The sequence below is a fragment of the Sinocyclocheilus rhinocerous genome, unplaced genomic scaffold (assembly GCF_001515625.1).
Source record: "Sinocyclocheilus rhinocerous isolate Xijiao unplaced genomic scaffold, SAMN03320098_v1.1 scaffold1295, whole genome shotgun sequence".
NCBI lineage: Eukaryota > Metazoa > Chordata > Actinopteri > Cypriniformes > Cyprinidae > Sinocyclocheilus > Sinocyclocheilus rhinocerous.
Genome location: NW_015660499.1, coordinates 2,334,717 through 2,357,820, shown reverse-complemented (window position 1 = coordinate 2,357,820; position 23,104 = coordinate 2,334,717). Strand labels below are relative to the sequence as shown.

Here is a 23,104-nt window from a genome sequence, read left to right as displayed (position 1 = left end):
AATAAATAAATAAATAACCCTCTAATTATTGAGCCTGACTATGATTTGGCCATTCTTTTTTAAATTGCTCTCTTGAAAAACATCACAAGATACTTTAAAAGAGCAAACATAAGATCACAATAGATTCACACAAAAACAAAAAAGTCAGGGAAGATTTCATGGAAAAGCAAACACTGAAGGCAGAAAAAAATCAATGAAGGTGATGAGGGTGCAAAAAATCGAAATATTGAGAAAATCACCTTTAAAGTTGTCCAAATGAAGTTCTTAGCCATGCATATTACTAATCAAAAATCAAGTTTTGATATATTTTGTATTTAACCCAGCATTTTTTAGAGTGTATCCTAATGATTTTTGGCATAAAAGAAAAATCTATAATTTTGTCCTATACAATGTATTGTTGGCTATTGCTACAAATATACCCCAGCGACTTAAGACTGCTTTTGTGCTCCAGGGTCACGTTTAAATTTTACGGGATGATTCGGCAAGTCACTGTCGCGCAAGATTCCCATGTTAATGACATCACTACGCAGAGGGTGCACCGCACCCCCCTCACAACTGATGACGCAATCCAGTGAAAGTGTACGGTGGGGGGGTCTTGCATCGGCACGCGCGCGTCGCGCAGACAGCAGAGAGCAGCTGCAGCGGCAACACTGCATATTCACCAAATACACCTCGATCACCCATACACAGCTCCTGAACCAACTTAAACATGGTGGACCGCGAGCAGCTGGTTCAGAAAGCCAGACTGGCCGAGCAGGCTGAGAGATATGACGATATGGCTGCTGCCATGAAATCGGTAAGTGCAACTTTTGCTTTATTATTATCTATATTCATAATTCATGAATGATTCAGCTATTCGGATAGTTATCTTCACGTTATTTGTTTCATAATTACGTTCTAGCTGTCTAAAATTATGCATTGGCATTGCCACTGGAAGTTTAAGATTTTTTAAAGATCTGCCTGTTCTTATATCGATTCGAATTAGAATGCGCGTTCTTCAGTTTAAAGGCCCTTATAAGTTGATCCGGATCGACTGACAGGTCACAGTCCTGCTGAAATGATGACGAGGCTTATTTCGGAACATGATATGTCACTGTCCGTCATTCATTAAACTAGAGTGAAATGCAGCATTGAATGTAAATCCAGATTTGAACTGGAAACTCGCAGCGGACCTTTGGGCGGTGCCTTTGCGAGATCCGACCGAACTGGACAACACGACCACAGGATGACATTTCATTATTGCACATGGACGTAATAGTAACACAGTTTTGCTTAAAAATCAGTGGGCATTAATGATGTAGCCTACGCGCCGATTCAGAGCCGAATTCTCCAGTGCGGGAATCTGAAATAGTGCCATAATAAAGCGCTTTGTGATTTATAAGCATTATTAGGGATAATAACGCTGGTTATTTAAAGATGCCAAACCCTTCAAATCGACGCTGTTCTCTTTGTCTGAAGCAGTTACTGAACGCGCAGCGCTGACAGTTGCGTCCATCGATTCGCGTTTGAAGATGTCGTGAAAATCAGAGCGATCGCATGTGGTTTTACGCATGTGGCTTTGCAGTTTCGCTCGCACTAGGCGTGTCGCAACGTGTGCCAAGGTGCAGTGTCCGTAATGCACCATTTCATCCGATCCATCAGCCTCCATCCAATAGGGTCCAATCACCAACCCCCCTCTCTCTCTTTCTCTCTATCAAGGGCGTAGGTTTACATTGAAAGTTGATAGGGCCCTAATGCAAGGAGGCAATAGTTTGCATCAGATTTTTAAAACCAGTGTTTTAAAAATCATATTTCAGTGTTGCCTTCTGACTCCTGTCATGGAAGTTTTGCATGTCTCCTTTATCTGACACACCCATTTCATGTGTTGGAGTCTCTACAATGTTTGTAATACATTCTACACTTAAACCGCACTTAAAGTGAAATAATAATCAAAATGGAACGTTTAAGAAATGTGAAAACATCTACCGGGTAGGTTGTCTTTAAGTCGACTTAAAATATCAATATATGTGGAGAACAAGGAGTGACACTTACAAATAAAATGAAATCAGGTATCAATTCAATCATAAAAATGGAAATAAATACGTTTTTAAATGAACAATAGACTTAAAAAAAAAATTTTTAAATGCAAATAAGTTCTATCATAGAAAATAAAATGCATTTAATTTTTTATCATCATAAATGTAATGTGTGAAAAAACAGACCAAACTAAGCCTAGATAAATGTTGCGAAGACAACATGTGCATTAGAATTAGAAAATTAGAAAACTAGAAAGAGGGACTAAATATGCCATTTTCATATTTCTCAAAAGTTATGCAACAGCATATGAGAGTAATGTCATAACACTAAGGTGTAGGTTGCCTACAGCAATAAAAAAAATGGCTATTGGTTTGCAAATCATTGCATGTCAAGTTTTGATTTGGGCTAATGAACTCCTTGCAACCATTTAAATAAAAAGGAAAGTGCATTTCCATTTAGCTACTCACTAAGTCTGGATGCTGTCCATTACTGAAGAATGCTCAGTCATAGTCTAATTGCACTATCTCTTGACATCTGCTTTGGGTAGATGAGTAGTAGTTACTGAGGGGAAATGATAAGGTGTATTGCACAGTGCCTCTGATACACCGGTCTGCCATTAGTGCGGTTCATATAATGATTTCTACTAAACAATTTTCATTCGGAGACGATGAGCTTGACAAATTGGTTAGGTTCCTGTGACTTTTTAATCTCACAATTCTGACTTTTTTCCTGCAATTGCAAGATATAAACAAGAACGTTGCAACTGCATGTTATAAAGTCAGAATTGTGAGATATAACTGCACCTCTCAATTGCGAGAAAAAAAGTCAGAATTGTGAGATTTAAAAGTCGCAGTTACCTTTTTTTCATTCAGTGTCAGAAACAGGCTTCCATATCTCGCAATTCTGACTTTTTTCTTGCAATTGTGAATTTATGTCTTTTCTCAGTTTAAAAGTCCAATTCTGAGGAAATAAAAAGACCCTTTTTTTAGAGAATTGAGAGTTCATATTCTGAGAAAAAAGTCAGAATTGCCAGATGTAAACTTGGATTTATATCTCGCAGTTCTGACTTTATAACAGCTGCAGCTTTGTTGATGTAGATGTAAACGTGCAATTACATGAAAAAGGCAGAATTGTGCAATTACCTTTTCAATTTTTTATTCAGTGGCAGAAACGGGCTTCCATACAGTACACACGAGCAGAAGTGACTGACATAAACTTTTTGTATTTGGTGTCATTCAGTGTGCTTATGCATGCAAAGGGATTGATGCAACTTACTCGGCATCGTCTCTTTTTGAGACACACTGGAGGATGGATTGATTTGTCCATGTATTGATTTACTCCTCAGCTGACCAGAAGCTCCAGCTCAGCTAGCTGGAAGGTCCCTCAGCAGCTCAGGGGTGTGTGTGTGTTCAGTCATGTCTTCTTCTCACTATGGGAGGAAACTCTCCTCACTGCAGCGATGCTCACTGCCTGTTGGCAGCCTATATACGCCCATAAAGGCCTGGAATTAAGAAGCCAGATACCTTGCTAATGATGAGACTGAGATGTAGTGCAGTTAATAATTCTCAATGCAAAATACACAAAAATGTGTTATTACTTAATTACTTCCACTGCTGATGGCTACTACACTGTAAAAAATGACTGTGAATTTAACGGTAAAAGACTGTAAAAATGCTACAGTAAAAACCTGTTAAATGGTTAACGGTAAATTCCCCTATAATATACGGTGAAAAACTGTATTGGACATTACATGTAATTTTACGGTAGTACACCGTTTTTGGAAGTGGAAAAAGACCGTAAATTGACATTCCCAGAATTCCCTGCGTTACATTTCAAATTTTATGTTTTTTTGTTGAAATAACTATGTTTCTTGTTAGATATTTTCTTATCAGTTTTGTATATTAGGGTTTTGCGTTACACCTAATGTTGTTAAATGAATGTTTATTGCATTATTTCAGTTTCATGTGTGTTACCGTGATGGTGTTTAGTGTTTGTGTGAATGACACTGTGCACCTTCTATATATGTTATTATTTAAAAGCTGCTTGTGATGGGCTTTGGTTCATCATGTGACTTTCTCATCACCTCCTGCATTTGGTGGTTATCCGTGTATTACAAAGGTACAAAACAGATTTCAGTACTTCAATAGATTGGTATATTAACATTATGTCAGTTAATGAAATTACGGTATTTAACTGTAAATTAAGTTAAAACCGTAAAACCTAAAATGTTGCTACCGTATTTTTTACGGTAAAATTCCGGCAACTACAGCTGCCGGTTTTTTACCGTAAATTTTACAGAATTTTTTTTACAGTGTAGCTTCCAGACTATAATGTTCTGACTCTTGCAAACTGTTCAGTTATATGTCAGGTGTGTTTTAATTTAGACTTCTAAGCATGCATTGGGTTTTATTCGTTTGTTGCCGTTTTACACTCAGTTGTTTAATTATAGTACATTTATTCTGACATGTTGTGCCCAATCTGTCACAGTTACGGCTTTGAACCTTTGGATTAACCATAGCTTACATTTCTTCAGCAGAAACACACCGTTTTCTGCTTTCATAAGCAGAAAGTAGAAAGAGAAGGTGTAGGTTAAAAAGTGATTTTAAATCATAATCAAAGTTGATATGAAAAATGCTAATAAAGCAAATTCAGCTTGCATTCCTTTACACAATATTTAGTCATTTAAGTAAAGCTCCTACTTGTACTTGATCAAGGAAAGACCAAAATCTGTAACTGTTTGTTGAAATTGTTTCATAATATATATTTAAAATCATACAACAAAGGTATTATATATTTTATTTCTTAAGCTCAAATCATGCAAAATATTTATTTATAATATTTATTTATCATGCTAAATATTTATATATTTTATTTCTTAAGCTCAAATCATGAAAAATATTTATTTATTACATGCATACTAATGCAAATGCTTATTATACAAACTTTTTTGTCAGCCAACCCCTTAGATGTGCATGTGTGTGTGTATATATACTGTATATATATATATATATATATATATATATTACAGTTGTACTGTAACATAAAAAAGTAAATATTTGATCATTATAATGAAGATATATTAATTATAATAATGTTTCAAGAGTGAAGCTTTCTTACCATTATTGTACAGCACAATTTATTTAAATTTTACATACAATGTAATTACTTATTAGCTTTTCATGATTTCACAAACCTGTTTGGGGATCCCTGTTCTACAGTAACCAACACATTGGCTCTTTTAACTGTAAGCAGGACTTTCATTCGTACAGCTGTGTTGCAATGCTACTATGAAAAATGCAATTGACTCTTGTAACTGTGATGTGGGACTACAGACGCCATATTGAGGGGTCCCATTTCTCCCATTTAAATATTTAGAAGTGGACTGTTTCTGTTATACAGTCTCTGGCATTATATACCAGAATGTAGTTAGTTTGAAAAACAGGAATTTGCATAAAAAAGGAAAGTCATTTTAGAGGCGTTGCATTTTTTAAACGGTTGTGAAATTTCTGCTTATGCACTGAATTATCCATCATACATGTGTGGCGTTCAACCCACATCCACCTCCATCCGCTGTCTTTCATCTGGCATTACCATAGACGTGGCTTTAAGACAGTATGGTCATAAAGCTTTTATGCATTTTATTTTTAGAAGCCTGCAGCAGCTGCAAAAACGTTTCTTGAAAAAACATCTGCAATCACTCGATGGTTATATAACAACAATGAGCTACTTTGAGTAAGAATCCCCTTCTTCCTTCCTTACAACATCCCCGTCATCCCATCCTCCACTCCTTAACACATCACCATGGAAATACTTCAGTCTATAGGAACTTCATTTCTGTGCATTTTTACAGCTACTTTGGATTTGAAGCAATAGCCATAATTATAGCCATGATTTCATTTGACTGAAGTATTGCCATATGCAGTGCACTGTGCTTTTATATTCTTTAATTTAATTGCTGACATGAAATACGTTATTGAAACGCACCTGTGTGCATATTAACTACACAGAAAATAGCACATTAAGTTACCTGAAAGAGACTTCGACAGGCTTGGCAAAGGGTCGACTGGGCATTTCCGCTTACCTGTTTGAATTAGGATAGTTCATAATGAGTATTACGTAGCCTTAAATTCAATTCCTAACTTAACACCACAACTTGATCAACACTCAAAATCAAAGCTTTGTTTTGACTCCCTGTTCACTAAATAGAAACTGATTTGGGATGCACTAGCATGTTTGACTTTAACTTAAAAGACTTTAATTACCTCAGACCTAAATGTTGTTTTCAGATCATCTACTAAATGTTAACATGAAGTTTAAAATGTGCAGATGAATTATGAGCTGCTTTAAAACACGGTCGGGTTGTAGAAGAGAATAAAGAACCTCTTTGTGCTCATGATAACACCATAGAACTAGTCAGGCTTACAATAGCGCCTTGTCAGTCAAATCTGTCTAATACGCCACATGATCCTTCTTTTATTATGATAAATATCAATCACCTTTCTTCTTTTGCCAAATACAATAAAAAGGAGAGGGCAGTATGACCAATATCTTATACTTCACTGTACGAGTAATTGTACATCATGATAACAGTATATATGACTTTATAGTTATTGTTTGCTGGAAGAATTTAGAAGTTAATATTAAAACTTAGATTTTATATATAATACTAATATATTGACTTAATATTAGATAATATACTTATGAACAATATAACAATATGACAATGTATTGCATAGTATTACTATACAATACATTGTCATATTGTTATATTGTTCATAATAGGGCTGGACGATTAATCGAAAAGAAATCGAAACCTCTAACCGACGTAATTTTCCCATGTAGGATATTTCGTTTTTTTTAATCCTATTAATACTTTCCTCTTAAAAAGATACTTACCGTGTGTGTATGACTGTCGCGCTCGCATCTTTTGCAGCGTCTCGCATGTGTGACATTGCAATATTTATTTATTTTGTTTGCAAGAAAGGAAACTTGCTTTTTACAATAAAACCGAAATGTGACTTTTTTCATAAGATGTCTTCATTCAATTGTTCGAACTATTCAACAAATAACCTCAAATAGTTTGTTTCCTTCAGTTATTTTAAAATCACAAAGATAAGAAATGCACTCTTTCATTAGAAAAAAAAGATCCCACCTTTAATAGTTGAGTATATTTACAGTACACACCTTTAATGAACTATGAGGGCAAAAATTAATAAATAAATAAATTGTTCAATAATCGCAATCGAGGTAAAGTGTTCAATTAATCGAGGTTTCGATTTTAGGTCATATCGCCCAGCCCTAGTTCATATTAATAAAGACTGAGCAACACAGCAGTGGAATGAATTACTGTTTTGAATGAATTGGTTGAATTAATGATTAAATGATTCACTCATGAAGACAGTCCCTTAATTTGTTCCAGAATGAATCGGTGTCTTGAATGAATAGGTTGAGTGAACGATTCAACAACTAACTCATAAAGACGGTCACACTTGATTTGTTCCAGAATGAATCAGTGTTTTTTTAACGAATCAGTTGAATGAATGAATCTTTGACTCACTCAAAGACGGTCGCTTCTCGCCACCTACTGGTGCAATGATGTAACCTGCAGAAAAAAATCAATGAAAAATATTCTTCATACCTCCCACTTGGCATGTATACAGTCATTTGATCATTTTAACTAATTAATTCTATTTTGATCAATCTCTCTTGATAGTTGCAAACCAAAATATCAGATTTTTTAGAACAAATAAAGTTTGACTTTATTGCTCAAATTGAATGTTAATATGGAAACATGTTTGGGAAATGTTTTGCTTTTCATTTTCATATTTCTTTGTGTTTCTTTGCCAATCTTATGCATAAATAATGTAAATCACTGATAGCTGCACAAATAAGGCTAACGAGTCATAAACAGTATAGGAAAATCTCTACAGTTGACACATTTCTATTGCCACACATGCATTCTAAAATCACCAGATTACCAGGAAATGGCACTAGTCCTCTCCGTCAAGTCCACAATGATATCATTCATAATTTCAATAATATTCATTACTGAGAGAGGCTGCATGGCTCAGTAACAGCGGGTCATTAAAGGAGCTTTCTCAGTTATTAAGCAATGAAGTGGAAAAGAAAGAAGTCACATTAACTAGATTTTGATGGCCATAAACTTCTCTTTTCTTACTTCCTGCCATCTCATGTCCATCTCTCTTTTCTTCACCCTTTTGTGTTTGTCATAATCTACAACTGGGGCTAAAAGTCGACAAACATTCACTGCTGCAATAGCTGGCGGCTTTATTGGAGTTTTATGATGCAACTTTAACTGCAAGTGCCCTGAGATTACCGAGACTACAAAGGCCTCACAGACAGAATTAGCACACTACGAGAGCTGTATCATTGCACTGTTGTGCAATACTGCTCAATGCATCTGTATCTAGTATAGGTTGTGTACGATTTATATACTCAAGGCTGCATGCCAACAAAGTACTATGAAATTGACAAGGCATCATAAAAACAAAGTTTGAGATTTGCCTTCCATTAAAACCATTACACTTATCATGAATCATCATGTGTGTTAGGTTTTTTGTTCTCGAAGATACTAACTCATGTTTGAAACCTGTGATTTTTTAGTTTTTCTGCAGAACACAAAAGGTGTTATTTAGCATAATGCCCAAGTTGCTTTTTTCCATACAACCACAGTGACTAGTAATTGTGATTGTCCACCCCAAAAAAGGACAAAAAGTACCATGTTTTCCAGCTGTAGACACATTTTGTGAAGCTGCCAGATTTGACTCGTACATATCGTTCCTATTGGTTTCAAACAACATTATTGTGGCTAAATGATGACCATAATCTGACATATTACTGAGTGAAATAGGATATTTAACAAGAAACTACATCGTTTTCAGCCAAAAACGGGAAACTTTTTATGCGTTTTGACTGTTCGTTTACACGACAGCGGCGTTTTGGGGACTGAAAATGCATATTTTTTAGTATAGTTTTTGAAAACGGCACCGTTATCGTTTCCGTGTAAACACCCAATACGGGAATCTTTGAAAACGGTGACGTCATGCTCGTGTGTAGTACGTGTTAGGTATGTAGACATGCGTAGTACGTGTCGATTTTAAAGGCAAGCGCGAACAAACATACACAACAATGGCGGAGTACATGGTACTGTTGTTGCTGCTCAAGAGTTTGTTAACGCTTCTTCAGCAAAGTGTGGATTTACTTCACCAATATTACAACCAACAGCGGAGATCTGTTCGCCGAACATCATATAATCGTCACTTCCCTACAGGTACTGTTTACTAACAAGGTGACAGCGCCAACTACTGGTCTGGCATACGTAATACAGTGTTTTTGGCCGTTTTCGCGGATATGTGTAAACGCAAATCGTTTTGAAACTTTTTAAAAACACAAGGGAAAAACGTTTCTGTTTTTGACTACACCGTTGTCGTGTAAACGTAGCCTAAATCAGTTTCACCCATTGGTTGATGACAATTTTGATTTCAAGCTGACTTTAAGGTTATGAGCTTACTTCAGTGAGATCAAGAGGAAAGGGCAGGCCAGGAGAGAGAAATGAAAAGGCAAATAGGCTCCACCAGGAAGAAAAGACATAAGCGCAGCCGGTCTTCAATCATCAAATCCCGACTCTGCACATACAACCACTGATGTACACGTGTGCGAACTGTACAGAAATGTGCTTATTTCTTTGCTTATGTCATCACATGAACTTTATGCAGTTGTATTGCACATACTGATGACTATTTATTTGTATTTCAATCATATATGTTTACAATGTTTTGTTTTTCTAGACCCAAATTATTGTGATAAATCATTAGGCTACCAGGCATAAGTGATGAAACAGAATTAGATCGCTTTCATTATAATAAACACTACACCGGAAGTGCCATTTGAATTGTTTTGCATTAGTGCGCCTTACATATTGCAGCACACTTGCTGCACCCACTATATTCCCTATTTGTTTGAAATCAAATTAGTTTATTTACAAACATCATGAATTTACTACTATAAACGTTACTTAATCATTACTTCAAAGTGAACTTGTGATGTTTCTTCTCTCTTGCTTACTAAATAATCTTTTAATCACTATGTTACAATAGACAATTCAAAGTCAGTATTTAATATATATAAATTAGGTAACTAAACAAATCAAGAAATTCATTCATTTTACTATGCCTAAGGTCATAGAAACAAAGCAAGAAACAACGCTGAAAAAAAAACAAAAAAAAAACAAAGAACGTGTTAGGAATATTACAAAGGAGTAATTTAGGCCCCTTTATATCTATTATTTCTATCTAGTATTTTGATCTGTGGTGACAATTTATTTTATACATGTGAAAAAACATTTTGGAGTCATATTTCTGCCACAGAATAAAAAATACACTTTTTAATTGCAGAATTTATAGAGTTTATTTTTGAGAGTTTATATCTCTCAATTCTGACTTTTTTCCTCACAATTCTGAAAACTTCTGAGACCTCTCAAGTACCTTGGGAACAAAAAAAATCGCAAGAGATGAGCTGTAAGCTTCCATTACATTCTACACAATAACACGGTATTATAATTTTAAACACACAAAATGTACATAGAAAAGTTTGAGCATTCAGTGAAATTCCAGGATATTCTATTTACACTGCTTGATCAACAGACATCTGGAGATTTTTCTGACAGTTTGAGTTTAATCCATGTGTGACAACGTAAAACAGCACAACACATCCACCCACAAACTTGCACGTGCATCACACACACACACACACACACACACACACATCTACACCTCACTCCCCAAACACATACACACAGGCAAGTAGCGTGGACATCGTTGCTGTTGCCACGGCAGCAGCAGAGATAGTCGATTGCGTCCAAACAAAGACGACTGCCTTGTTTCTATGGAGACGGGAGATCGCTCTTTACTTACCCCCAGCTGTCTGGATGGGAGGTTTTGTGTATAAGAGGTTAAAGGCAGTTTGTAAATGGTAACATAACAAAACAACTACTGTACACAACCAGAACTATGTCTGCAATACCAGTACATGTGTTACACAGTGATTCAGCGACTGTCTCTTTCAATCTCAGGGTGTTTAATGGCTGTTGTGCTTGAGATGAAGGAAGGAAGTTGTGGAATAATTGATCAGTAATACTATAAATTGTTCCCAGTCTGATGCAGGAAACAGATTGTGTGTCTGTTCATAAACGAGTGCATATTTAATAAAACCAAACACTAAACGCGGCTTTGAACATTTGTGACGTTTACTTACGAGAAATCGATTATGGTTTGGGTTGGGTATTGAGAACCGGTTCCACATTTCCAAGAACCGTGGATTCGATAAGATATGTGCATTTCGATTCTGCTTATCGATTCCTGTGTGCTGATATTTGTTCATGGTATTCAGCTGCAACAGAAAGTTTTGCAAAAAATAACGTTTGAAAGTGGCATGTTAATCCAAATGGATCTTTCATTTTGAAACGCTGCCAGTCTTCTATGAATAGATTTACTACACCACTTCCAGCCTACACTAGGACATGTGGTACATGTGCTGGTGAAAACGAACAATGAAGATGCCATGTCCATAAATAGGCATTTGGCAAATGACCACATTGAAGCTTACTTGAACCGTTCACCCGAATGACTCACAAAAGGACATTGTGAACTACCATTCACAACACATCTATGCTGTTATTCTGTACGAGAAAGGAAAAAATGAAATTGCATCATATGACCCCTTTAAAGTAATTTATTATTGTGATGGCAGAGCATTATTCTTCAGAAATCAGTCTAATATTCAGATCTGGTGCAAAATTATCAATTATTATTTGTGCTTAAATACATGTTTCTTATTTTCAATGGTGAAAACAGTTTTTGTTGCGTTATATATTTGTGTAAAATCAGTGATAAATTCTTTGATGAACACAAAGTTCAACAGAACAATCTAAAATATAAATGTTTTGTAACATTACAAATGTCTTCACTGTCACTTCTGAGCAATTTAATGCATCCATTGCTGAATAAATATATAAATAAATATATATTTTAATCTTGTTTATCCCAAACTTGGTTTTCAACACTAATAATAAGAAATGTTTCTTGAGCAGTAAATCGGTATATTAGAATGATTTCGGAAGGATCACGTGACACTGAAGACTGGAGTAATGATGCTGAACTTTGATCATTAAATTACATTACATTAAATAAAATGACATTTTACAATATATTCATGTATAAAATTAGTATTTTAAATTGTTAAAATATTTCACAAAATTACTGTTTTTATTACATTTTTTGATCGAATAAATGCAGCCTTGGTGAGGATTCATCAAGGATGAGGAACATGTATCATTTGGGCCTGTTTGTCACTTTGTAAACCTGTTAAAATTTGAAAGAATGATTAAGTAACCTCTCCACCTCCTCCCTGTCTCTCAGGTAACAGAGCTGAATGAGGCCCTTTCCAACGAGGAGAGGAACCTGCTCTCTGTGGCCTACAAGAACGTGGTGGGCGCGCGCCGCTCCGCCTGGCGCGTCATCTCCAGCATCGAGCAGAAGACCTCCGCCGACGGCAACGAGAAGAAAATCGAGATGGTCCGCGCTTACCGCGAGAAAATCGAGAAGGAGCTGGAGGCCGTGTGCCAAGACGTGCTCAACCTCCTCGACAACTTCCTGATCAAGAACTGCAGCGACACCCAGCACGAGAGCAAAGTCTTCTACCTGAAGATGAAGGGCGACTACTACCGTTACCTGGCGGAGGTGGCCACGGGCGAAAAGAAAGCCGCAGTGGTGGAGTCTTCTGAGAAGGCCTACAGCGAGGCCCACGAGATCAGCAAAGAGCACATGCAGCCTACGCACCCCATCCGCCTGGGCCTGGCGCTCAATTACTCCGTCTTCTACTACGAGATCCAGAACGCACCCGAGCAGGCCTGCCATCTGGCCAAGGCGGCTTTCGACGACGCGATCGCCGAACTGGACACCCTGAACGAGGACTCCTACAAAGACTCCACGCTCATCATGCAGCTCCTGCGAGACAACTTGACGCTCTGGACGAGCGATCAACAAGACGACGAGGGAGGCGAAGGCAACAATTAAGCATTGAAGACGAAAAGAGAAGATCTTTGAGACCCTTTTCCTCTCGGCCGTAACATAAAACACGCGTGCTCACACAACAAAGAAAAACAAAAAAAGTATAAGTTACATGAAAAATTCACAAAAGGGGGCATGATGGAACTGTGTCAGCCACGTTTGCTGATAGCAAAGCAGCGCAGTTTTCTTTATTTTCCACAAAATTACAATTGAGAGAAATATGCTAGTTGCAAAGAATGGTATGTCTCAAAAAAACTAAGAAGTAGCTTAAAAAGAATAAATTAAACCTCTCTTTCGGTGACTCAACACTTTGAGGAAAAAGCTTGTCAGTAGGTCAGTCGTTTCTAAATGACTGAAGGGTTACGCTAAACCCGCTGGCGTAGGGACTGTTCTTGTAGTGAAATACGAAGCGGAGCTGCTTATATTAATTTATATTGTGAGTAAAGAGTACTTTAAAGCGTCAAAGGTGGGCTTAAATGACAAAAAAATCTTTAAGTGAAAACTTGAATGTTGTCGCCTCGCAAAAGTAGGTATTTGCAAACAGGCTGAACGGTCGTGTTTTTGTCTGATATATACGTTCATAGGGATTCTGAATCGCACTCACTAATGTTTGAAAGTCGTTTACGTCGAACTGGTTATCTGTGCTATTTATGATACACATCGTTAGTATGCATCTCACCTCAGAACCACACGAAACTACTGTGTTACAGTAATGTTGATTAGGTGTGCAAAAATAACACGGTTACGACTTCCCTGGTACATGTATTGCCTTTTAAGTCCAAAGCTAAAACCGTTTTCCAGTCGTTATTATTATCATTATTATTATGGATGCCGTTTCAAAAATTGTCAAGCCTGACCCACACTGTATGAGAAAAATTTGATTTGATTTTAATGCACTGAAGAATAGTTCTATAGGTCTATTCTATAGAATAGGTCAGGCGAAAAATGAAATTTACGAAAAGAACGAAAAAACTAAAATGCCCAATGCTTAGCAGAAAAAAAAAACGACCACCTTTAAGTAATGCCTAATCACTTGGTTTGATACACTCAATTAATATTACTGGTACCATAGACTATTTTTTGTTATTCAGTTAATTTATTTTGAGTTTTTGACAGTGCACTGGCATAAAATTGCTTTTGTTCTTTCTTTTTTTTTTTATTCTCATGAAATGCACTTGCCTATTATACCGTTTCTCAGTGTAGAACGATTACAGCTCCATTATTCTTGATAATACAATATTGTGCATGCTGGTGATGTATTTATATACCATAGCTCGACTTTATTAACTTTAAAAGCTATAGATGTTATGTATTCATATGAACAAGAAATGACAAGAATTTAATCTGATTATTTTCTATGTATTACTTTCTATTGGATTGTTTCAATCTGTTCTGATCTGGCAAAGTAGCATGAGGATGCCTGATCGCTTTCCTCCAAACCCCATTACTAATGATAATATGATCTGGAAAACCAATCTTTTTGCATACACCTTGCACTTACGAAACAATTCCTTGCACACTTTATTCAAGGAAATTAGTGACCGAGGAATAAAATAATTACTAAATAACAAAAAGTTGCAGCTAACGATCAACTACTACTGTCCCTGCTTGCACCTGAAAGCAATTTCACCATTTTCTTTATGCAATTATTTATTTCTTTTCTTTTGATTTTGTGAGATTCGACTATTCGTTTCTGAAATGAGGGTATTGGAGGGTATGGATAAACACTACCTCTATTTCAATCCATAAAAATTTTATCAAAATTCCTAATAATTTTTTGTGTTACAGCTTCTCACATCGTGACGTAGACATGTGGGGTGTGTTAGAACGAGCCGTTTTAGGTAGGCGTGGCTGACTTAACTTTTATGAAGAATATCTCTTTGGATTTGAGACTTTAGTCTTTGCAACTTTACAGATCTTCTTTATGCACCAAGAGCTTGTAACACTCCAAAGAGAAAGGAAAAATTGAAATCGCATCATATGACCCCTTTAAGGAGACCCTAAAGAGAAAAAAACGGCGCTTTCTGTATCCAGTCGTGTTATAAACGTCTCATCACGGAGGCTTCGGGAAACGCTGCTTAAACCCAATGAATCCCACATGACATTTTTTATAACTTACCATCGATTTCAGAGTGCTGTATCCCCAAAAGAACATATTCAAAACAACCTCAGTGTCAACGCGCCATCCAATAGGATCATAGTTGCCACGTGGTTGAAATAAAGCGTATAAACTAATGTGCATATAAACGTATAAACAAATGTGCATATGCTGAAATATTGCCAGTTGTTAATCCATAAGGGTTAGAGTTTAATTAGATCTAGCACTCCGTCCTTTTAAATTTTCTTTTTATGTTCTCCTTTGGCCAATTCACAGTGCTCTCTCTGTATTTAATATAATAGATAAATTGCACCCCATATTGCTTTTATAACATTTTGGCAGTCGTATCAATATTATTGAAATAAGAGTTAGTGAGACAGAGTCTTAGGAGAGCTGGCCTACTTCTGCATTTCAGCTGCATCTGTGGTTCCTCCAATCAAACCCTCGGCTCATTTCACTACACAAGACCGGACATGGATCAGAAAAGGACAGCTGGCAAAATAAGGAATGGATGGATGCAAAGATGAAAGAGGCAATAAAGAAGTAAAGATTGGATCAAACATAGAGCAAATAATGACTTTGGTTTTGGTTTCTTGGACACTTCACCCATCTGGATTTAGTTGGACAAACAATTTCCTTCAATCTCATGCCATTGGTGTATGCCAAAGTCAGGCCACTAGGAATATTTTTACATTACACAAAGAATAGGTCACAGTTGCTTCTGCATATAAAGCTAGAATATAAGCATTTTAACAACTTAAATTTAAATTAATCTAGACTAGCCTAAAATTAATCAAGATACACATTCATTTTTATGCATACATATTCGTTTTGTACCTATCCAAACAAATGGGAAAAACTTCATTGCTTTTATAATGCATCATCATTTTAATATACAAAATGAACATGAAATGCATGACAGTTGGTAAATCTAAAATTACATAATGATAACAGCACATTGCACTTTCAGTGCTCTGTTGGCTCATGTACTAAGGCAATCTTTGTTCAGAGCTGTCAGAATCAATGCAGTTCATCAGTGCAGTTTCCTTTAGATCTGCATTATCTCCTAAAGCACCATACAGGGGTAAAAACGTCTATGCATACATATTCGTTTTGTACCTATCCAAACAAATGGGAAAAACTTCATTGCTTTTATAATGCATCATCATTTTAATATACAAAATGAACATGAAATGCATGACAGTTGGTAAATCTAAAATTACATAATGATAACAGCACATTGCACTTTCAGTGCTCTGTTGGCTCATGTACTAAGGCAATCTTTGTTCAGAGCTGTCAGAATCAATGCAGTTTCCTTTAGATATGCATTATCTCCTAAAGCACCATACAGGGGTAAAAACGTCTTGTTCACCACAGAACTGCAAGGGTAATACTAACACGAGGATTTTCCTGACAATGATTAAAACTGTGTGCAGTGAACATGAAACATGCATACAGATGCTACTTCAATAGATGAAGCTTACATGCATGACTACACTATGAAATGCATCATGCATAAAACATTTCAAACAATGTGTATTACTTATTAAAGGGGTTTCTACCCGTTTCTCTCTTCGCTGCTATTTTAAGGCATACCCATAATAACCATATTGATTTTATGTTTAAATTCATGAAAGATATGACTAAATGGTTTCCTGTTGTGAGAGAGAGATGTCTCTCTCAAGCAAGTACAGTCAGGATTTGTGTAATTCTTTAAAACGGATTTAAATATGGTAAAAATGTAGCAACATATAATTATAAATAATTGCGATCAGACGGATAAACACCAGATAATCCAGACTGCCTGAAGATGTTTATTCTCAACTCCACCATGAGGATATTCAGAAATACAGCTCATGATGGGAAAGCTTTTATTACAGTCATTTAAAACATTATGCAATGCCTCACAAAACCCAAAGAGACCAATCTGAATACACTCCCTGCTGTTCTACTGGCTGAGACGACTGATGTGAGGAAACCATGTTGTTGTGCTTGCTGCAGTTAAACAGCATGGCGATGTCTGGTGGAATCTATTTGTATGATAAAGTCAAGAATACAATTTTTTTTTCTCATTTCAAAAGGAAACAGGCTATCCTTCATTTTCAGTTTCTTCAGCTTCATATGAGAATGGAGTTAGATTGGTTTAAAAAAAAAAAAAGCTACAATATTGTAGCCTAAAACAATGGCTAAAACGCTACAGTATTGTCAACATTAACTAATAGCTAACATGGACAAGGTGACATAGCAGAAAAAAAAGTTTCAGGCAGAGCAACGTATTACATTTTGATGAATACATATTATATAAAACAACATTTTACCAGCATATGTTAAAACTGCAGTTTTGTGAAGCTCCTCAAGAAATGTCATGGTCATAATTCACCTAAAAATTTAAAGATTTTTTTTAAAGACAATCCATATTTTAGGACCATTTGCATTGTTACATTATTTTCACTTCTTACATTACTGTAGTGCAAAAACATCTCATTCACACTGAAAAAAATCAACCCCTCCAGACAATATTAAAAAAAAAAATGTATATAAACAAATGCTACCAGGATCTATATGCATAATTATATTTTATTATGTTCATTGATATGTAAATAATACATATTTCAGTAATGGGGTAAAATATTTCATTGTCATGAAAATAATGTTGCAATGCATTATATATATATATATATATATATATATATATATATACAGCACATAAAACAGGCTTAATTGTCTTTATGCAAAATATAATTTTTATTTTTATTTTTGATTTAGGGGTGAAATATGAGCATGTTTTCTAGAGATTGGTGTGTACACAGTCATTGTTGTTTACTACAAGTAGAAGAGAAGAGGATGATAAGAGAAGAGACAATGATGAAAAAGAGTGATGTAAAAATGAGATGGGAATGCAATAGGGCATTTCCTCCTCTCCTACCTGCAGTTTACAAAGAATAGAAGTATCAAGACATTAATGTGGAACATTTGCGTTCATGCTGAAGAAAACAAACTCAAAGTACCACAGTGAACTGCCTGTGTGTGTGTTGTAGTGTTTAGGGTTTCTTTGTACTGCTGGCAGTCACTGCGCTGCCTGTGTTGACAGGGATGTTGATTTCAGAGCCCTGGATGGCAGGTTTGGGCAGATGAGCTTCAATGGTCAGCACACCCTCAGGAGACAGAGAGGAGGTGATCTTCTCAGAGTCGACACCAGAGGGCAGACTGCAACACAAGACAATCACCTTGCATTCAGGAAATCACAGCTCATCACAAAAGGTCACAAAAGGTCATCTTTAGACAGGCGTCACATCAAGTTTTAAATCGATTTGACTTATCAAGGGAATATTTTATATTATATTTGTACTATATATTTCTTTAGGTCAAAAACTACTACACTAAAATAAAACAAAAACTATTGGAGTCTGTTTTACAAGAAAATACTATTCCAGTTTTTCAATTTTCTTTGTTGTAATTGTAACATTTACTAGCAATTTCTGAGTGAAATTTGTTTCTAAACCTAATTTTGTCATTAAAGTATCTGCCATCACATGCAATGAATCCAGATGTTTCACCAGGAAATACACGTAAGTACTGCACACTTGATAGGGAGGATCAAGAGTCACATTGTCCCGGGAACACTAAGAGGGTGGGACATGTTTGAGATAATGGCTCTTGACAGTGATTCATGCATCACATTGCATAATATTTCACATCTGTTTTTGAAAGAGCTGAAACTCTCTGCGGACCTGTGCTCATGTTTTGTGTTCATTTCTCTTGGAATTGCATTTTTATTTATTTATTTTATTGCATTAATTGCAAAATTTGTGTGAGTGGATGGCAGATACTTCAATGAAAAAAGTGCACTAAAATTGGCATAGAAACAATTTTCACTCAGAAGTTGCTGGTAAATTTCACAAGTAAGGAAATGGCCGGTAACACATTGAATTAGACAAGAAATTTTGGAGTAGAAAGACTGAAATAGTATTTATATATAACTGAAATAAAACTGAAATAGTGTATATATATATATATATATATATACACTATTTCAGTTTTATTTCAGTTATATATAAATACTATTTCAGTCTTTCTACTCCAAAATTTCTTGTCTAATTCAATGTGTTACCGGCCATTTCCTTACTTGTGAAATTTACCAGCAACTTCTGAGTGAAAATTGTTTCTATGCCAATTTTAGTGCACTTTTTTCATTGAAGTATCTGCCATCCACTCACACAAATTTTGCAATTAATGCAATAAAATAAATAAATAAAAATGCAATTCCAAGAGAAATGAACACAAAACATGAGCACAGGTCCGCAGAGAGTTTCAGCTCTTTCAAAAACAGATGTGAAATATTATGCAATGTGATGCATGAATCACTGTCAAGAGCCATTATCTCAAACATGTCCCACCCTCTTAGTGTTCCCGGGACAATGTGACTCTTGATCCTCCCTATCAAGTGTGCAGTACTTACGTGTATTTCCTGGTGAAACATCTGGACACAAAGCCATGTTCATCCTTCCGCTCCTCATGTTTGCCTGCATGCAGATCAGACGAGAACAGACACGTGGAAAAGAAAAAACACGCATGAAATATCTCTCCGATTCTTCAAAACAGCAAAGGCTTCATTAAAAGGAGAGCAAATGGACATTTCTCATCAAAATCTCCTGGGATCAAATGATCTAAGCTGCTATCCACATACCCTTGCTGTATATCAGCTTTCTCGGTTGTGTCTGTTTTTATACGAAACCACTATAAGATCTCATTAGCAACTGGATAGCAACATCTTGGCAACCGATCACCATTCACATTATTCAGAAAATGTACAAATCTGATTATATTTGCAAATCTGATTAGTGTTACGTTTCTGATGTAGTGTTGATTGAGACAATCAGGAGTGTTTAACCACATGTTAACTGAGCTTTGCTTATAATATGTCATGTTTCCTCAGTTTGGTGACGAGTGTCTGCTCCTTCTCTTAACCACTTCTTGAATGTGTAACACAGCATTGTGTGTTTGGCCTCGCTGTCCTTTGACTGTTCCTCAAAGCCCTAAACTCTGGCTGACACCCGGCCGGGTAACCCAGCACCAGCTCTGTTTGTTTAGACAACACGACTGAGACCCCAGAGGACCCTCGCCATCTGACAGACGGCCACAGAGACGGATGAGATGTGAGAGTCATTAAGAGAGTGGAGTCCAGTGTGTATTACTTCACAAGCTCAACCTTTCACTTCTGAAATCTGATGCATTTCCAAATGAAATAAAAGTAAAAATGTTAGACAGCAAAAATATGATGTTACATACAAAACGTTTGTACTTGAATGGCACAAAGATGAGAACTTAAGTCTCAAGCTCTGGCCTCTGCATTCTGCACATGCTGTTTTAACTGCATTGTGCTCTGGTTATGTAATATCTCAGGAATTTGTCAGGAAAATCAGCTCCCACCCTACAGAAGATAAAAGTTCTCCCAGCAGCAGCCCTTTGTTTACTTCACACTCGACCACCTCTCTTCCTTAGGGAAGAACATTTCTTCCACAAAAAGAAAAAAAAACATGCTTTGGCACATCATAATTATGAGATAAAACGTCACAATTATGACAAAATATCAAAATTATGAGACACTAAGTAAATAAAAAAAAAAGTCAAAATGACCACAAGCCGTAATTAGCTGAGGCAAAAAGTTGCAATTATGAGATTAAGGTAAAATATGATTCAAAATTATGATTCTAAAAGTTGAAATTATGACCTACTAAGTCATAATTATGAGGTAAAACTCAATTATGACTAATTATATTATAGAAATTATATTTTCTAATTAAAGTTGAGATAAAAAGTCATAATTGACAAAAAAGTCATAATTATGAGATAAAAAATCAATTATAACAAAAGTCAATGTGATGATAAGTCATAATTATGACAGTCAAAATTATGATACTAAGTCATAATTATGTGATAAAAACTCAATTATGACAAAATTATATGATGCAAAGTCATAATTTTGAAAGTTGAAATTATGACATTAAAAAGTCAAAATTATGAGATATTAAATCATGAAAAAAAATTACATAAAAAGTTACAATTATGAAAGGTCATCATTATGACAGTCGCATTTTGTAGTTTTGACTTTTTGTCATTGATTTTATCATAATAATTTAGATTTTTTTTTTATATCTCATATCAATTTTTATGTCAGAACCATGATTTATCAACAGAGTTTTGTTTTTCTTATGTAGCAGAAATGGGCTTCTATACTTCCTGGACATTTCCCTTCCAAAACAACTAAACAAATCAGCTCCAAGTTCCTTCCTGAAAGTGAAATATGAACTTTTATAGTAGTTTTTACATGTTATATCATCAGCACACACAAAAGTTTGGATTGTTATTCATTAAATCAAGAAGGTCTTTTTCCTTCACTAAGTTCACTTTTCTGCATCACGTTTAAAGACTCATTGTGTTTGAATCAGCTGGTGTTTTGGTGATTTTTAGTGGATGTTCAATACAAATCAGTTCACGCAGGTGTAAAGAATCACATTAACTAGCAACATCATCCACTAAATAATCACAACACTGGCATCTATTGTTTTAGCATGTCAAAGCTTAGATTTGTGAAATGCATGTTTCTTTACAATAAACGACACTTGCTTTTATACTCTGGAATCTAATGCAATGACATTCAGACATTTTTAAGAGTGACTTTATGAGACGCTCTTCTTGGGCTAAATGGTGAAATTATGAAGCAAAGTGCTCACCGGTGATCTCCACCACCCCATCTTTGGTCTTCACCGTCAGCTCCTCTGGGGCGAAGTGATTGACATCCAGGCTGATCTTCCAGGAGTCTGGCGTCTGCTTTATCTCAGACATTCCCGAGCTCATCTGTCGGGACAGGGCCCGGCTGTAGTTCAGGGGGTGCATCACGGAGGCGGAGGGCGACATGGGCATCTGAGCCACTGGGCTCTGCATTAAAGAGGCCATTTCTGGAAATCCGAAGGGCCGGATGTATCCGGGCCAGTATGTGCTGGGAAATGTGGGCATCTCTTCGGAGAAGCGTGGCATCCCAAAGGTCTGATCGAAGAGCCGGCTGCCCTGGGACCAGTCGCGGGATGGGTCCCAGGATGGGCCGTGCATAAAGGTGAAGGGGATGCGTCTCTCGGCCATGGCTGAAGTTTGTTCTTGCTCTGAAAGTTTTCTGGCAAGTGCTGTGTCCTGTTTGGGAGTGCTGAGATTTATAAGAACGTTCTCAGCCGACACTCCCCTTTCCACACTAATGCAACGCCCCCTCCCATCCAGATATTTATAGAAGGGACTAGAATGTCTATTCACGGACGGCCTAGCATGAGAATGGAATCCAAGGCAAAGGCCTTCCCAAAGCCGGCACCATTCCTTTCCTGGATGGTTGAACCTCTCTCACAAACACATTCTCTTGTCGTGACACAGGAGCGGAGGAATCTGGAGGTCAGAGCGAGTCAGCACAAACCGAGCCTTCTGATAACACAAAGATACAACAGGTGACCAAACACACATATGCTATGAATCTGCAAACACACAGAACACAAAACAGACAGAGAAATTAAAATACAAACAGGGTTACACTGAAAAACAGTTAGCTTAGGATTTACTTTTCACTCCATTTTTCTCTTTTTACTTAGAATTATCTAGTAAACTTCACAAAGAAACATTAATTAAGGTACTGCATTACAGTCACAATTTAAAGTAGACAGACTGAAATAATAATAGCAATAATTTTCAATAATCTACTTTGAATCAAATGAAATTATATACGTAAAATTTTAAAACATAAAAAAGCTAAAAAATTCTAAAAACCTACAACAAAATTATTAAAACTTTAATTCAAATATAAAAACTAAATTAAAACATTAATGAAAACTATAATGGTATAAAATAAAACACCACTGAAGAC

General features: G+C 36.2%; 2 protein-coding genes across 3 annotated transcripts; one reads left to right on the top strand and one right to left on the bottom strand.

Moving 5' to 3' along the window:
• The first annotated feature begins 580 nt into the window (after positions 1 to 580).
• Positions 581 to 20,894, top strand: LOC107725126 (14-3-3 protein gamma-1). 2 transcript variants are annotated; one of them, XR_001638091.1, is made up of 3 exons: positions 581 to 796; positions 12,453 to 14,018; positions 20,881 to 20,894. XR_001638091.1 is itself a non-coding variant. In XM_016534283.1 (2 exons), exons 1-2 carry the CDS (start codon positions 710 to 712, stop codon positions 13,107 to 13,109), a joined length of 744 nt encoding a protein of 247 aa, XP_016389769.1. In that variant the 5' UTR covers positions 581 to 709; the 3' UTR covers positions 13,110 to 14,491. The 2 variants fall into 2 exon arrangements, 1 of the variants encoding a protein (XP_016389769.1); XM_016534283.1 differs by lacking the exon at positions 20,881 to 20,894 and having other exon boundaries at positions 12,453 to 14,491.
• Positions 17,920 to 22,426, bottom strand: LOC107725127 (heat shock protein beta-1-like). Its single transcript, XM_016534284.1, has 3 exons — positions 21,936 to 22,426; positions 19,661 to 19,724; positions 17,920 to 18,408 (listed from the first exon to the last, which is right to left on the bottom strand). The coding sequence occupies exons 1-3, from the start codon at positions 22,339 to 22,341 to the stop codon at positions 18,243 to 18,245; spliced, it is 636 nt and encodes a 211-aa protein (XP_016389770.1). The 5' UTR covers positions 22,342 to 22,426; the 3' UTR covers positions 17,920 to 18,242.
• Positions 22,427 to 23,104: the final 678 nt, after the last annotated feature.